The 17,814-nt window shown below is 42.9% G+C and overlaps 1 protein-coding gene across 2 annotated transcripts in view; it reads left to right on the top strand.

The window, feature by feature from the left end:
* Positions 1-6,043: 6,043 nt before the first annotated feature.
* The window catches only part of CMIP (c-Maf inducing protein), a 173,473-nt gene continuing 161,702 nt past the window's right edge, over positions 6,044-17,814 (top strand). For both annotated transcript variants that reach the window (XM_065416378.1, XM_065416377.1), the window contains exon 1: positions 6,044-6,553. In XM_065416378.1, coding sequence (XP_065272450.1) covers positions 6,257-6,553 — 297 coding nt within the window. In that variant the 5' untranslated portion in view covers positions 6,044-6,256. The remainder of the gene's footprint in view (positions 6,554-17,814) is intronic.

Raw genomic sequence — 17,814 nt, 5'->3', positions numbered from 1 at the left:
AAAGTCTTAAGCAAACTGCTACTACCATCATCTTACTTCCCACATTCCCTTGAACTGTAAGTCTGCAAGGAAGATGTTGCCTTCCAAGAAATCAGCCAGGCTAAGCTGAGGAACAGATGGAAACAATCAATACACTTATTTATGCAGTTACCAAAACAAACCAAAAAAGCAAATGTCTTCAGTGATATCTGTGTATATAAAAATAATTAAAGATAAAAATATGTATGATGCCTCCTCTCTCATCCTTTGCATGTTACTTGTCTTTTTAGGGTATGTCTACACAGCAAAACCTTTGCTCAGCACCTGACCTAGCTTGACTCTAGCAAGGGTGGGTAACAACAGCAATGATGCCAGTGGAGTGTGGGTTTCAGCATGAGTAGTACAATGGCGTGTGATCCTGGGTACATACTTGCTTTGTTAGTGTACTCTAAAGCCTGCACTGTGTTGCATTCACTGACACTGTTATTGTTACCTGCACTAGTTGGACTCAAAGTAGGTCAGATAGGCTAGTCCATGCACAGCTTTTGCTGTGTACACATACGACGGTTAACTCTTTGGGCCTCGGACTCTGTCTGTATAGTATAAATACAGTGCTTAGTACAAGGCCCCAATCAGTGCATAATGCATCCTGCCATAGGACAGGAGTCTACACAGTCTTTTCTAACTCTGACCCATGGCATGTGACTGAGGAGAGGAAGTGAAGTTCTGACTCACTTCTGTGCATCACACTTTTTATTACAGGTGCAAATATCTACATAATATAGATGTTTAATAAATATAATTAATAATCAGTGGTGTCATTCTATCCTCTCTTCTGTGGCACCCCATCGCCACGCTATCTGAGATTAATAGCCCCACTATCTCCACCTTCTTCTTCCCCTTTTCCCAGTCTGTTTTTCTCCTGATCTTTTATAAAAAGTCTGGATCCTTCAGCATTTCCCCTTCTTGGAATCTCACTTCCCCACCGTGTCAGTTCAGCATGTGAAGATGAAATTCTCCCCCTTGTGCTATTCCTCTTTTTCTATTGTTGGACCTCTTCTGTTTTAGTGACATTTCAGACATTTCTCCTGCTGAGCTGGGTTTATAGCTCTGTCTCACAAGTATTTTCTCTTGGCATTCTTATTTGTATATATTATTAGTATCACAGTAGTTCCTAGGCACAATCAAACATCAGGCCCCGTGGTGGTAGGTGCTATACAGGCATGTAAAAAGAAGGCAGTCCGTGCCCCAGAATGCTCATGCTCTACATGACAGACAAGATGTGACAGGTGGATGAAAAAGACAGAGTGGGGGTGGGGTGGAAGGGTGAGATAACAATAACATGAACAAAGTTTAGCAGAAAAGCAGAAGTCGCAGCATGTCACTTGCCTAACCAATGCCAGGCAGGAGTGATTTGCAGGCACTATAGCAGAGGTAAGTACTCATGAGGGATTTAAAGGAGGATAAGGTGGCAGCTTTATGAATTTTGTTGGGGTGGGGTCTTTTCCCAGGCACTTGGGATGATGGGGGAGTAGGGTGGAGGGAGAAGTGGACCATCAAGGCTGTAGATAGAAAGAAAATCCTGTTTGTATTGAATCAAGCAGTTGAGAGTATGGATCCTGTGTGCAGGGAAACAAAGATGGGTTTGTAACTCAAGCGTATACTGACTCTGAGTAGTTGGAACTGGATTGCAACTGGCTGTTTAGCACTATCTGTACTAGCCAGGAAAGTGGAGACCACAGAGACCAAATACACAAAACAAACAAATAGCATTTTGGAAGCTAAGAGCAGGAGAATCATACTCATCAGAGATGGGAAATAATCTGTTTTAGTTCATCTAGTCCTGCTACCTCCATGCTGTGATTTACCTGTGGCAGAATTAAATATTTTGAGAACCAAACAGAAAGTGATTAGAGTTGGGAAAGGGAGGTGATTCTACAAGAGCGTTTTACTTTTATGCAGTTGTCTGCAGTCAGAGAACCCCAGATCTAGTCCATCTCCCCAAGGCAGTGCAGGATTGTGCCCCACAAGACATTTTTCCAGGACTAGCTGGTCAAGTTTCAAATGTCCCAAACAATGTAGTTTCCACCTCTCTCCCCTGGGTAGCTGATTCTGTTTCAAGTTAAATTCTGAACCCTGATCTTGATAAGGTTTGTTGGCACTCTGGGATTATGATGACTGTGATTTTAAACAAACTTCGACCCTCAGGACCCTTAAAATCTCTGGTAACAGTGCACTGTTGGATGCTTCATGCATTCAGTGGAATCTCTGAAATTGGGGAATTCATCAAAAGAATAATTTCAAAACATTTAAAACAGTACAGCATTGTTGTGACAATGAATTGACTCAAGCAGGGATTTGCTCTGAGTCAAAAATGGCAGTTGACAAGCATTGACTAATGAAATAATTAAGCCACACAGGACCCTTGTAAGGGAGGTAAGAAGTTCTGTTATCCCCATCTAACAGGTGGGGAAACTGAGGCAGAACAGAAGCAATTTGGTTAAAGGATCAGCTATTACAGGGAGCTGTGCTGTGCAGAACCTAGATGGACAGACCAAATCACCATTTGGGAATTCCTGGTGCTCAGTCCTTTGCTCAAAAAACCAGCTCACATCCCTGCAAAGACAGCTTTGGGCTCTGGCCAGCCAGCCTCTATCTGCCTTTTATGGCTAACACAAACTGGTTACCCTTTGACAACAGACATTTTCAGGCTCTAGATAGTAAGAGTGGATTTCCCCCACCCGCTTGAGCTGACTGTGGCTAAGAGTTTGTCAGAACATCTGTTAACTCCTGTAAAATTAATTAGGATGGACTGAACAAATGAGCAATGTTTTAATTTCTTTTTTGTCACCTATGCAAGTGCATTGCAAACCCAACTGGGGTAAAACCCTTCTTGAGGCATGTGCATTTTTATATCTTGCTTCTGTTATAGTCACTCCTTTCTCTCCCCCCGCCTTCCCCATTTTAATTTGTGATGTGGTGCCATTGCCTGCCCTGGGTTTGCTTTCACAGAAGGTGCCTGAAGGCAGTACTTTCTGCTGTGTAGGTTTTGGCATCTCAAGTGTTTTTTCATGGGTTTTCCAAGCCCCCATTGCTATACAACCTGGGTTATTGGCAGCCAGAAGTGCCCATGGATTTCCTGTCTTTCTTTCCTCTAGAATTCACATTGTTTTTATTTTAACACATGGTTATTAATGGGTGCTACCAAGCATAAGAAGGCATGTGATGCCAGTGCTTCTGTTTTGGCACTGAGGAGGGACTTTGTGCAGAACACTTGATGGACTTGAACGTAGACAGCCAAGAGACTAAGTAGTGGAAGTGCATGAAAAGTGTGTTTAAGATTGGATTCCTAGCCAGAAATATGCAAAGGGTGGCGTTTGTGGGTCAGCCTCACTTTGTCGGCTTAGAGCGGAGAAGATGAACTTCTCCGTTAACAATACACATCACAACTGAATTAGCCTGAAGGGGGAAAAAATAGCTTCTGTATCTGCAAAAGAGGAATGTATTTAGGCCATCTTAATTAGGCTGGATGGGGTGGGGCTATCCTTGTTTTCATGGCCATTACTTCTTTCATTAAGCAATTTTTTCTTTTTTTTAATTTTAAAGTGAATTTTAGTGATTTCTGAAGTGCAGGTTTGACAGCACTGGAAACCGGCAATGTGGTCTAGAAGATAGGGTATTGAACCAGGAGACCTGAGTTCTATTCCTGTTTCTGGCACTGACCTACTGTGTGACCTTGGATAAGCTGACTTGGGCGCAAGTTGCGGGGCTTTTTAATTGTAGTGTAGATGTCTGGGCTTGGACTGGAGCCTGGGCTGTAGGACCCTACAAGGAGGGTCCCACAGCTTGGGCTGCAGCCCACGCCGGAACATCTACACTGCAATTAAACAGCCCCACAGCCTGAGCCCCAAGAGTTCAAGTCAGCTGGCACGGGTCAGCTGCGGGAGTCTAATTGCAGCATAGACATACCCTCTGCCTCCTCTGAGCTTTGTCTGTCTAGTCTGTTTAGATTGCAAGCACTTACTGCAGGGGCTGTCTCTTACTATGTGCCTGAACAGTCTCTAAGCATAGGGTGAGCGGAAGCAAGAGGGAGCTCACCTCATCACTTCTCGGCTCCCTATGAGCTGAGGGGTGAAAACATTCTCTCTCTCTCTCAAAGTAGGTTGGTTTAAAGAGAGGGAAGAAGGTCTGGAGAGTTCCTCTTTTTTCCAGAGTGGCTTTCTCAAGCCTATTGTTAACAGCCATTTGACAGCTGCTTCTGAGGCTGTATGGCTGCTGGAAAAAAGTGGGGCTTAGGAGGGGTTATTTATTATTTAAGCATCCGTCTACCCCTCTATGTCACTGAGATATTTTTAGAATGCTGATCACCGTAGTATCTGGGCGCCATCTTGTTGGGGTCTGGACTCAACGCTCCGCCAGCTGACATGTCTTGTACTTTGGGTGATGTTTCAGTTCCCAGAACTTTCCTGAGACCGGAGGAAGAACACCACTAAGCAGACTCACTATGGCAGTGACTGCAACCAGCCTGTTACGGGCTTCCTGTACTATTTTCTGTGCTAGTTGCAACACAAGGTGACACAAAAGCCAGAAACCTCAAAATTCACCCCGTGCTGCTCCAGCTTTGTTCTTGCCCATTCATAGCGGGGGCAAAGTATCTATCTCAGGTTCTGATCTCCCAGGGCCTTGACGGGGGTGTTGCACTGGTGCTGTTTGAAAGGGTAATTTAAGGGGTGGGGGGAAAGGAATGGACAGACTTACTTTTGTCCAGTATGTTACCTGAAACAGACAGAGGCAAGCCCTCCCTCAAGAGAGGAGGCCAGGGTCTCCCACAAAGGGCCAGCAAACTTGTCCCAAAGGGGGAGACCCAGCAGGGCTCATGTTGCAAGGCAGTGCCAGTGGCTGAAAGGTGGCTATACAGATGGCCTGGCATGAGGGGGAGGGGGGTTGTTAGGCCTACTCTGGCAGCACAGCCCCCCAGCTTCATGCTAACCCCCCCTCCTCCCTGCCTCTTCTGGGACAAACCCTCCCTTACTTCCTGCTCCTCCAATGCCACCTCTTCCTCCAACTCCCCCCACCCCGATCCCCATCCCGCTCTCCCTGTGCTCCCCCCTGCGTCCACCCCTCCCTCCCCTGATCCCCCATCCCTCTCACCCCTGCCCCACCCCCTCCCTCCGCCCCACCCCGATCCCCCTGCCCCCACCCCAACCCCTCTATCTCTCTCACCCCAGCCCCAATCCCTCCCTCCCCCACTCTGATCCCCCTGCCCCACCCCGATCCTCCATCCCTCTCACCCCACCCCCTCCCTCACCCACCCCGATCCCCCATCCCTTACCCCTTCCCCAACCACTCCCTCCCCCACTCCAATCCCCCTGCCCCCACCCCTCTCTCCCTCTGTGCTCCCTCCTGCCCCAAATCGTCCCTCCCCGGATCCCTCTACCCCACCCCGCCCCTCTCACCCCCGCCCCGCCCCTTTCCCGGCAAGGGGCCGCTCATTATCTTCCCCCCGCGCTCTACAGCCAGCACCCCCGCCGGGGCTCCGCTCTGAGGGGGGGCAGCGCGCGCCCTACCCCCCGCCGCCGCTTGGCACGTGCCCCCGCCCGTCCTTTACACCCCGGCCGGGCCGCCTTCAGCAGGCAGCGCACGGTACCGCAATCTGCGGCGGCCATTGACGTCAGAGGGGGGCCCGCACATGACCCCGAGGGGACCAATCAGAGCCGCCCTGAGTGGCTGCCGCTGCGGCTGCTGCTGCAACAATCTGTCGGCGGAGCCACTCCGCTCCTCTCCGGCCGCCGCAGCCACATGCCCACGCTCCGCGCCGGCTGCACGCGCCCCCCGCACACGCGCAGCCCCGGGGGTCCGGGGCAGAGACCCGCGCTCCCCCCGCTCCCGCGCAAGGCGGGTTCCCCTCCTCCGCTCCGCTCCGCGCCCGCGGCCAGCTGCCCCGTCCGTCCCCCGCGCCCGTGCCGGGCTCTGCCCCTGCGCCCCGCTGTGCACGCTCCGCGGGGGCATGGATCTGGCCCAGTGAAGCCCGCCGGAGGAAGCCGGGACGGCGCTGACAAGAGGGCAGAGACGCGCTGGTTGTAGTTGAAACAAGGAATTTTTTTAAATTGCTTTCTTCCCTTTTTGGGGGGTGGTTCATTCCCCCCCCATCCTCTTGGACAGTTTTTCCTCCTCCCTTCGGCGGTTTTTTTTTTGGGGGGGCTTTTTATTATTATTTTTTTAAACCTTTTTTTTAAAAAAAAAGGCGGTTGACGTTCAGCAAGACGCCAACGCTGCTATGGATTTTACCGGCAGCTCGGGTGGGGGCAGCGATCACCGACAGATCGAGGAGAGCAAGCCGCTGCTGGGTGAAATGTCTGCTACTGAGGGGAGTAAAATGGGTGCTGCGCGTTGCAGGCGACCCCTTCTGCACTGCAATGGCATGAGGTATAAACTGCTGCAAGAGGGGGACATCCAGGTTTGTGTCATCAGACACCCCCGGACATTTCTTAGCAAGATCCTCACCTCCAAATTTTTGAGGAGGTGGGAGCCTCATCATGTAACCCTGGCAGATAACAGCTTAGCCTCAGCTACAGTAAGTACCCTGTTCTCACATGCTCCATATCTTCCTCAAAGAGCAGGACACACTCCTGTCCTGCAACACAGAGCTAGCTCCCCGCTGCTGAATTTAATGCCTTGGCTCTGTTTGCTCTGTAACACAAGACAGCCCTGTTGTCAGATTAATGTTGACTATGCCTCTTCGTCAACGCAGGCAGCTCAATTTTATGTCCACCTACAGTCTACTAGAAAATCAATGTTGTTAAGTTACATCTCGGGGATGGTTAGGAAATCTACAAAACCTGCCTACTATAGAGTGCTTGCTGATAGCTATGTTAGGCTTTTAAAATTAATTGCCTGAATGTGTGTAATGTATAACCAGAATTGTATATTGCTTTCAAAAATGCCAGGCAAGTCTGAATCTTGCTGTGTTGGAAGAAGGGTTCAACCACAGGTCTACCTTAATTTTTTTTTTTTAAACCCCAGTTGCCTACATTCATAATTTTGTTCTGTGATAACATGGGGAAAAAAAACTTGACTAAAGCAAATCTCATTGAACTAAAAAAGTAAAAAGAAAAGTAAGTACGCATAGTAACCGATGGAAAACAAATATTCTCTTTGCACAGGACTGGAAAATGAAAAATTAAAGAATCTGTTCTTCCCTATCCCTCTGTGTGTGATTGTGTGTATGTGTATATGTGCACATGTGTGAATGAACCCCAATGTCCAAAACCCTGTTGTTGGGAATTTTTTTTTTCTTTTTTTTTTTCTTTTTTTTTTTTCAACTATAAATAGTGTTTGCTAACTTGTAATTTTATTGTGTTTTAAAGGCAAATCTCGTTTTTATTCTCTGTGTGATATTTTTATGGTTTTGTCCCCTGGGAATGTGACAGTGATATGAAATTAGGATATTTTAACAATATCTAAACTAAAATCTGCAGATGACATTTGAGGTATTGGCAAGGTTGGAGGTAGGGAGGAGGGAGACAGGATGCTTTTAATTTTGAAACCAGATACTTTTAGTATGGACCGTGAATATGCTGTCTTGGTCTAGGCCTTGTTGTTGGTTCTGATTTTGGTGGTCACTTATCCTATCCTATCCAGACACTGACAAAGTGGAATGAAATATGGTAGTCTCCTTTAGGGTTTTCTCTCCCTCATTGAGGACAATGTAGAAAACCAAGTTATAAGCAAATATTACCAACACAAAAGGTACATATAGCAATATATACTAGCCTTAAAAATATGGAGAGTGTGTGTGTATACATGTAATAAAAAATTACACATATATAAAACATGTGGTATCTATACATTTAAAGGATCCAATGGGATTTGGTGCAGCAGTATGAACCAATGAAATTTAATGAGTTTACACACGTATTTACAGTCATATAAGACTTTAGGTAGATAGTGGTTTAATTCTGGCTTTTTGATTTTTGTGTAAATACCTTCTTTTTCCTCAGTGGATCTTCTGTAGAATAGAACAGGTACATTGGCTTAACTCTGTCCTTCCGATAGGAAACTCACAATGTGGGACTGTGAATTAGCCTTTATATGGGTGTCCATCAGTGGTCTATTTGGATGAGTTTCCTTCAGTCAGTGGTGTATTTGAAGGTTTATTTCAAACATGGATGTAACTTTATATGAGGTCAGCACACACGTAAATGTTCAAGGTTTCTTTAACACAGTATTCTGACACACAGAGTATCTCAAGCGGGATCATCAACAGGAGTTATCTGTAGGTAGACCATCTGCCCACCTGAAGGGCCTGATGTCGTTCTTTTTCATACCTAATATGCTGCCACCATGCCATCTTCTGTTGTTCTATTGAGTTATCCAGGATGTTCACATGCCTAGAAGAATATTAACCTCTCCCTGAAAACTGAGCTACTGGTAGGAAAGAAGCAATAGGCAATGAAGCATTAAAGGAGAATCCCCCAAAGGAAACATGAGTATAGAACAAGTTTGGGTTCTGCATCATTCTGTGAAGATACTCTGAGGGGCAGAGCGGAAGTTGAATACTAATGGCGAAAGGCATTTTCTTTGCAGTGGCCATACTATCTGAAAAGGAAAAAAGAGGTGTAATACCTGATATTGATATGGGTAATCATATTTGTGCTTAATATATTTAAAAAAATAGAAAATAAAAATACACCAGAGATTAATTTTTATGTGTGCAAAGAGAGCACACTACCTCTTTCTTTCTGGCAAGGTTTTAACTCTATTTCAGACACCAGGATAGTACTTTCTGAAAGAATTTCCCATTCAGTTTATGCTAGTTCTCTAATTAATACGTGGTTTTCTCTCATCCTGTCTCCTTAAGATGCATAATTAACAAAAATATACTAAATCACTCTGTCATTCCATGCACCAATGTCTCATGTTGCTGGTCTCATTGTTTTCTGTGGGAGCTCCATTTTGTTGAGTGGTGCTTATTTGTGCTAGGTCTTGCACCTGAAATGATCATTTCTCAGTGCCAGTTTACTAAGTAAATACAGTATGTTTAGGGCTAAGTCCTGCTTGCCTTATGTATGCATGCAGATAGCCTCATTGATTTCCAAGGGACTACTCAGCCAAGCAAGGGGAGCAGAATATTCCCCATAATTATGTACTTGTTGCCTGAATGTGTGGATCTGTATTCAATCATGTTTTTAGACATTTGATCTTGGATATTTAAATTTATTTTTGTAAAATGCCAGGTGTATACAATTCAAACAGAAATCACTGTTGGTTTCAAGATAAGGTAGAAATGGAAAACATATTGAGTGCCTAAAATTAGGCACTTAAATCCATACTTGGGTATCTAAATAGAAGAGGCTTGACTTTTTTTTTTTTTTCAGAGCTACGGAACCATCTGTAGGTTCCATTGAAGGAGGCAGCATTGTGGGCACTCAGCACATCTGAAAACAGGCCTACTTTAACACTTGCAGCTTTCCATGTTCAAAGTGCTCTACAAACATTCGCTAATTAATCTTCGCATCATCACTGTGCAAATCCTGTGGCACGATGAGTTTTACCGCATCCTACATAAGAGGAATAAAATTGAACCAGGAAATAACCTCACTGTATTTTGTGTTTGAAAGCAAAAGTTGTGGGGGCAGCCAAAATGTTAAACCTTGATCTAGCCAGGCCTGCACATAAATGGTATGGATAAGATATTTGTTAGTCACAGACATTTGATATCCTCTTTGTTATCGCCTGGGACATATGTGACTGAAATCCAGCCCCAGAAACTTTTATTTGCTAACCAACTCAAGTCCAGGCATTGGGTTATTTTGCATCTGGATTGTCCATCTGTTGTTTGTACCTCTGATAGACACTGTTCCATGTAGAAATGTGTATAATAAACCAGGATCTGTTGTTTTGTAAAGATAGGTGACTTTTTCCATTGTTTAATTAGGAAAATATGCATTCTGGCTCTGAGAAGACAGCTTTCCTTGGAGAATCCACTAAGCAGGGAAATAAAGAGAGAAATATTTAGGCCATCTTATTTTAGTGACAGAATTCACAACCTTTACAAAAATCACATGATACATTTTTTCAACGCTGTGAATGGTAAATGCTTCAATTATAATTAACCTGTATAAAGTAAAAATAGGAATCGCTTTACATTAATTTTATGATAAATTGTTGGCATGGGCACCAAAGTAAAGACCTGAAAACCATGCTCTGTTCTACAGAGGAGAGACTCTCTTAACCCTGGTCTACACTGAGAAATTAAATTGACTTAGCTATCTGTCTCTTGGAAGGTGTGAAAAATGTGCGCCCTTCAGTGCTGTAGTTAGGTTGACTTAACTCCCAATGTAGCGGTGCCTAGGCTGATGGAAGAAACAACCTTTTGGTGGTCTGGATTAACTACCATGATGGAAAAAACAGTTCCGTCTCTGTAGGAAGTGTCTATATTATGGTGCTGCAGTGGTACAGCTGCAGTGCTGGAGCTGTGCGGCTGTAGCATCTGTAGGGTAGACAAAGCCCTTCCTGTAGATGTTGGGATTTTGCCTGATCTGTATTTTATTTCCATTGTTTGTTTTGTTTCTCATTTCTCTTCAGACGATTTGCTTTATACATGGCATAGTTTCATGAATACACATACATCCTGTGTAGGCTATGCAGCTGCTGTGCAGGAATATATATATAGATATATATATTTTATATCAGTCAGCTTTGTAGCTAGTTTTCTTTCTTTTTTTTTAAATCTTTCAATGCCAAATGTCCCAATAGGACGTTTTAATATTTACAAACTTCATTTGCCAGATAACAACTTGCTTGGGGACAAATCTGACTTTCTCCCTATGGGAGGAATGATGTTTGTTTGCTTTATAAACATTTATCAAACTACCAGAGGGGTAGCCGTGTTAGTCTGAATCTGTAAAAAGCAACAGAGGGTCCTGTGGCACCTTTAAGACTAACAGACTTTCTGTTAGTCTTAAAGGTGCCACAGGACCCTCTGTTGCATTTATCAAACTCTAAATGACAGTGCATTTACGAATATTCTTTCTGGGATTTGTTTTTTTTAAATAGGGTCTGCCTTTGTGTAGGGATTATTTGGTTAGTGGCAATGACTGTAATAAAAAAGATCAATGATAATCCATTTTAACCTCTTTTCTCTAAATCATTATGAGGAGAATGAGAATTAACTATTTTGAGTACAAAGATGAAAATGAAATTTTCAATAGTTTTCAGGTGCCTGTCTTAACTGGACTTCTGTAGAATCTCTTTCCATTCCCTACTTTGCCCCTTTTGTGTGTCTTCTTTTTTTCCCTTCTGCCGCTTCCCTTTCATTTAGTTTCTTCCTTCGCTTGGAGTATAATCTAGCAGACTTTACTCTGAGTGCAATTGGTTTTTAGTCCCTGGAGTTTACGTGTAACATACATGCATACAGCAAAAAAGGGGAGGATGAAGTAAGCAGTTCATTTTCACTCTTGTGGTATGACATACTCCTAGTAATTCCATCTGGGAAGACAAGGCATAATTGCAAGCATGAAATTACTCATTAACATCCAGTTCCTTGAGGGAAAAAGTAGCTTTTTTTTTATACATTTCTTACTTATTTTTAGTTTCACTTTTACAGGCAGGTTGGATATAATGGAACATAACCAATCCCATTCAAAACTGGAAATAATCCTGAAGAGAATTCAGAGCTGTTCTGTGGGAAATATATTTAAAAGAAGAATGGAAGTTATAGTCACCCAGGGAGCTTATGAATTGCATATACACTCACTGCTTAGATAGGTGTTTATATGTGATCGAAAATAAATGAAGCAGGTACAGGAAAAAATGCTTGAAATTAGGAAAGGGGGAACAGAGATTTGAATTCATTTTTCAAGACCAAATGGAAGCTATTGTGCTGTTGCATGTTTTTTGAACTTTTCTTTCCTCTGTTGTCTTAAAATCAAGGGAAGAATTGCTATCAAGAAAGAATTTCTGTTTTCTTGAGCACAGGCTCCCATTTAGTTAGAAAAACATGGTTTTAAAAATTAAATTTCCCTTGGAAAAACAATTTGATCAAGGGGGAAATATTATGCAGAACTTGAAAGTTTCACAATACGCTTAAAAACAGAACCACATTTAGAGGGTTCCTGAAATCCAAACACCATCAGGTTCCCCAGTTTCTAATTAAAGTAATAATAAAAATAAACAGTTACTTGATAAGCCAAGTAAGCAGTGGTGCTGGAACAATTTGTATAGTGGGGGTGCTGAGAGCCATTGAACCAAACTGTAAATTCTGTATATGATGGAAACCATTTCAAGCCACAAGCCAGAGGGTGCTGTAGCACCCCTAGTTCCAACACCTATGTAAGAAAGTGCCTAACTCCTCCTCATGTTCCAAAATCTGTAAGTTCGCTGATATCTGCCAACATAAGTAAGGCAAGTTTGGCCCCTGAATCAGGACAGATACGGAATAAATTTAAGAGAATAATTTTCTAGTGCACCATAAAAATGAAATACTATATTAAATTTTCCTTATGGAATAATGTGTCTGAGAGCAGCAAGTCAAAATATTTCATATTTCCAGTTAATGCTCTCCTTTGTTATACATAAATGTGTAATGCATATGTTTGTCCATGCGTGCATATGTTGGTGTGTTCTCTTAGTCATACAATATGATTAAGCCTGTATCAGCCATCAGAATAGTTTCTTCGGGCTCATAAAAAAAAAAAAAAAATTCTGGAATGTGTAGATAACCATTGGTAACGTGGAGGTTTTTGCTAATTGTGCCCAAAGTATTATTCCTTCTATATTTCACTAATAACATCATCTGCATTGAAAAAAAAATCCAGCTGTCCTGCAGACTGTAAATGATTTGTTAGATGTTATTCTGCTGTAAATGACAGGCCATTTATATTATTATCTTAGCCATAACTTTGTTTAAAGAAATAACTGTTAATTTTTTAAAAGTTGTTTCACCTCCATCAGACATTGCTTTAGGGATTATCTTCAAAAGAGTAAAAAAACAGGGTATCTATGTATCCAGTAATGCCATGGTATTGTCATAGAACTTGAATACAATTCCCAACCGGAAGCCATATTTTTTTCAGTAGGATGAGAACTCTTTTAATACCAGTAGCATAAAAATCCTCATTTGTACATTTTACATTTTCATGGACATGCACAAGAAAGGCGCTCATAAATTCCATTCTGTTTTATGTATCTTATTTATCATTGGAGGAAAGATGCAATGCTAACCATTACATAATGACAGGTCCCAGGAGGAAGCTTGCAGTTTGCCTTGTGTACTGAGCAGAAGTCTGATTCTGCAGTGGGAATTGAGGGTTCTCAGCACCTTGGAGGAGAAGGTCCTCAAGTGATTGTGAGATCATCTTTCTTTTTAATATGAATGTTGCAGCTAGTGATGGAAAAAACCTGTTAGCTAATCTAGTCCAGAATATGGTCCCCTGGTAGAACATTTATTAAATATTATACTTGTGCTTAGTTAAAAGGCTATCTGATGATGTGTGTCATTGTGTTGGCATTATGACCATATCGGTTTATAGGTTTGGACTATAAAGAAGAGAGAGAACTCCTGGCCCCGGTAAGATCAATGGCAAAACTCCCATTTACTTAAATGGGGCCAGGATTTCACACACAAGTACTGGAGGAAAAAGACAAACAGATTTAGTACAACGGTGAAGAATGATTCTGGATCTCATTAATTTCACAGATTTTTTTTTTTTAATCTACATTCAACCTGTTTACTATTTTGAAGTCTGTGAATGCTAGCAGACGCTAAATATGTGATACAGTAAAATGCTTTCTCTCATAATCCCTTATATTTTTTCACGCTCAAAGCACACCTCATTTAGGACTGCAGAACTCTTTATTCCAGGTAAAGAATGAAAGAAAAGACTTCATGGTGATAGTTGAGAAACCAGATTTTGGCTTGTTGGTTAGTGTTGCAACTTTACTGTGTATGTATGTGGTGTAATTATCTATATACGTGCGTAGTGTATAATTCTATATGCATTAGAACACATGTATGCATATCTGTAGATGAGTTATGTAAACATACATGTAATATGTATAGAACATACCTGCGCGCGCACCTGCAAACACTCACTAAATATAGCGTATCTGGGATTTGGCCAGATTAATATTGGTTTGTGGCGTATAGACTGATGGCAAGAAATGGGGGGGAAGGGGGAGAGAACCAGTCTTTTTAAAAAAAAAAACAACAAAAAAACCAACATTGTAACCGAACATATCGATGACTAGTAAATTCTTAACTCTTGGGGTTGAGGAGAAAAGTGTGAAAACATGAGCCCTAAAGGCTCAAAAAACAGATGCCAAATAATCCCTCCCCCAAATTCATTTTAAAATGAATCTCATGATTTACTGAGGCCTGGCTCACAATTTTTGAATGTTTGCAGTTGGCAGTCATGCACTCTGATGCAACAAGGGAACAGTCATCTCCTTGAATGTTTCTGTATTAAAACTGGCGTGTAACGAATGGGACAGTTCCCAGAAACGGGGGAATTATGCAAAGGGGCTGGAACCTGGAGAGTCAGGTACAAGAGCTAGGAGGCGTAAAGGCTATTTTAATCAGACTTTTCTAACTGAATTGGAGTGCAGCTCAACTCAAGAGAGCTCCTCTCTCTGAGAAACCAAATAAGGCATCTGTTGGTTTGGGTTGACTCCCTGGGTCATCTGGGATAGGTGATAGGATCCGTCAGTCAAGGACTGCCTGTGACCTATGCTAATGAATAAGATCCAAACCGAAAATAGCCAAATTCACCCTTGATGTCACTCCACTGATGTTAATAAAGTAATGCAAGGAGGGCATTGTTCATGTGTGAATGGCCTGCAGCTTGATAAAGTGCAATGCCCAGATAGAGCCAAAAACATTCATTAAAATGTTCATGGGCAGAACTCTATCAAAGGAACCTCTTCTGGTTGGTGGACATGGCTGATTTCAAGTACTGGTGAGGCTCACCTACCTCTGTGCAGATAGAGCCCGAGTCCTGCTCTTTGATGATCAGATGTCTACTGTGCTGAGCAGCGAGGTTCCAGCCTTCCCTTGGATAACTGGCCATCTTATCAGTGAGGGGCTCACCTGAAGCCTTCCAGCCTGACACAATCAGTCTGTAAACACATTTAGCATGAAATGGCTGGGAGCGTACAGCCCTATGGCAGGGCACAGATTGAGGGCGTGGTTGTGGCTAGCCCTACTCACGTGTAGCAAGCTGGGAAGAAAACACAAGAAACGACCACCGCTGCGCCGGGGCTAATCAGTCTGTCCCATGGGCTCCTATAGAGTAGTACGTGCCGCCAGTGCTGACCGCAGTGATCCTTTTCATGAACCACTGAGCCCAGTGGAGCAGGGCCAGCACCTCGGGGGCATATGCATGATTTGTTGAAATGTATTAATATTCGTTAAACAGGATTGTGGTACACGGGTAATGAACATAACTACAAAACAGTGAGATTTTTTTTTGATCCGTTCTCAAACCCAAGCAAATAAAAACCTGGGGGCAGAGAGAGGAAGGGGAAAATCTCCCAATGAGCCTTGCCATGATTTGCTGTATCTTGAGGGGAAGGAAGAAAGCAGAGAGAAGAACTGATCTGTTGAACCTGTGTCTGTGATTCAGTGAAATGGGTTCTGGTGTTTCCCTAAGTGACTCTGGGTCAGAATGTGGTACACATTGCGAACACATCCTCCTCATTCAAAGTTCCCGAAAGCATCCTGCCACCTTCAGCCTCACCGCCACTTTCACCTCTGTCCCTTTGTGTCATGTCTTCTGAGTATACTGCCAATTTAAAATGTGTCCTCGCCATTTTCACTCCCGTTGCGTTTTAGAGCTCGTGCATTGTTAGCACTGACAGCATTTTAAAGGTCTGGCATGTTGCCCCAAGGAGCAGCTTGTGCATGGATTGTGCCTCTAAAGGTGCAACTCCCAGCTCCCTGGAGCATGGGAGGATGATACAGCCTGCAGCCATCCTTTTGCTGTCTAGCTGAGATGAGTGGGGTAGGGCCAGGATCCTGCTTCCTTTGTGGGAGTAGCCTCCATGCTCAGGGAGTGCTCTTGTGTTTGGCCCTTGCATGGGATGCACAAAGTGGGAAGGGTCCCTCCATTCTCTCCCCTCCCCAGTGCCTTTGCATTAGGGCCAAGCCTAAACATCTTATTGGTTTTTCCACCGATGCAGTTTGCTTTTTGCATTTCAATCAGCTTGGACAATGAAACTAGCCTGGTAGGGTCCCTTTCTGGTTCTCACACCCTTGCCCAGAGCTTCCAGTATTGCCAGATCTTGCAGTTTTATCATGAGTCTCATGATGTGATGTTTTCCTTAAAGCCCAGCTGCTGGGATTGAGAGATTGATGAGATTCTCTGGAAAGTAAGTTCCTAGCTCTTGTAGTGGTGGAGAAAAGCTTAAAAACATGAACCAAGAAACCAGAAGGCAGATAAATAAAGAACCTCAAATATATTATTATTTTTTAAAACTCATCACGTTTAAGCCAATCATGAATTTTTGGGGCCAAGCTCAGGATTTTTGAACAGTTGGCAATAAAAGGTTTCTGTTGCCTGGGTTTCTAGCACTTCAGAGATGTTGAAATTATCAGAACAAAACAAAATTGTTTTTCTTTTGAAATTTTAAAACCATGAAAAAATTTCTGTGAATTAGTGTTTGTAAAACTTTGTTACTAAGAAGTCACAGATGACGCAGGAAACAATTGCCTGAAGAAAGTTGAAATTCAGTTACACTGAAGATTGTTTATTTCAGGAATACCAAGATTGCATTTATTTTTCTTATAAACTCTTAACAAAATCTAAATTTATGACAACTACGGGCATTTTTGAATTATTTTTTTTCTCTGTTGTAAACACTTATTGTATAGTCAGTCATACACACCCATAAATAGAGAGTGTATGCATGCAGTGGCTTTATTTATTATATGTGCATTTTGTGGGCCAGAGTTTTGGCAGGCAATTGCATGTGCAGAGTGCTTGCCTAATTTGTGTTTATAGTTACTGCAATTGAACATGTAAATCAGGTAATTGTGTGTGCAGATAGACAATTCTGATGATTTTTGTGAGCGTTTACTGTTTTCTTGCCTAAAATAATGGTGCATTTTCTTCTAATAGCTCATTCTGACAACGTACCGATATACTCTTGCTTCAAAGGTTGTCAGGATTGATTCCAGACCCAGACAATAGGTCAGTGACACTTTGACTACACTGAGCCTTTTCAACAGCTCCTATTTAATGAGGGAGATCTTGCTTCATTATTACAGGAACAGGGTACTGGGCACCATCTTTGCAAAAGGATTGGTGCTTTTTTTCTCTGCGTGTAAAACACAAATGTTAGAGGTTGGTGTGTTGAACCTAGGAATGACTTGGGAAGAATGTTTACAGAGGAGTCTCAAAATATTGTGCTTGCTCCTTACTACGTATAAAAGTAAGAAGGCAGGATACAAGATGTAAAAGATTGTGTGGGCTCTTAAATAATGCATCTAAGAGTCAGATCCTCAGCTGGTGCAAATTGATGTAGCTCCATTGACTTCATTGGGGCTATGTAAAGATATACCAGCTGAGCATCGGGAACCTCTGATTGGTTGGTTCTTGGCAGCTTAGGTACATTGCTGTACAAAGGAAGCTTTCTGTGCATTGACTTTTAGTGCACCAGGTCTGGGCATTTGATGCCACTGGCTGAGAATTGTGACTAAGTTGTTTCCTTGGATGTAGTGGTTCCACGGATGCTCTGGTTCTAGCTGTGGAATTTTTCTGCCACCTAGAGTTGAGTTGCTCAACATCTTGGCTCTGAAAAAGAAAAGGGGGGGGGAACTGCCCCCAGACACCCTAG

This window comes from Emys orbicularis, chromosome 14 (assembly GCF_028017835.1).
Source record: "Emys orbicularis isolate rEmyOrb1 chromosome 14, rEmyOrb1.hap1, whole genome shotgun sequence".
In the NCBI taxonomy this organism is placed as follows: domain Eukaryota; kingdom Metazoa; phylum Chordata; order Testudines; family Emydidae; genus Emys; species Emys orbicularis.
The sequence above is the reverse complement of the archived record's forward strand: the minus strand, read 5'-3'. Positions and strand labels throughout refer to the sequence as shown.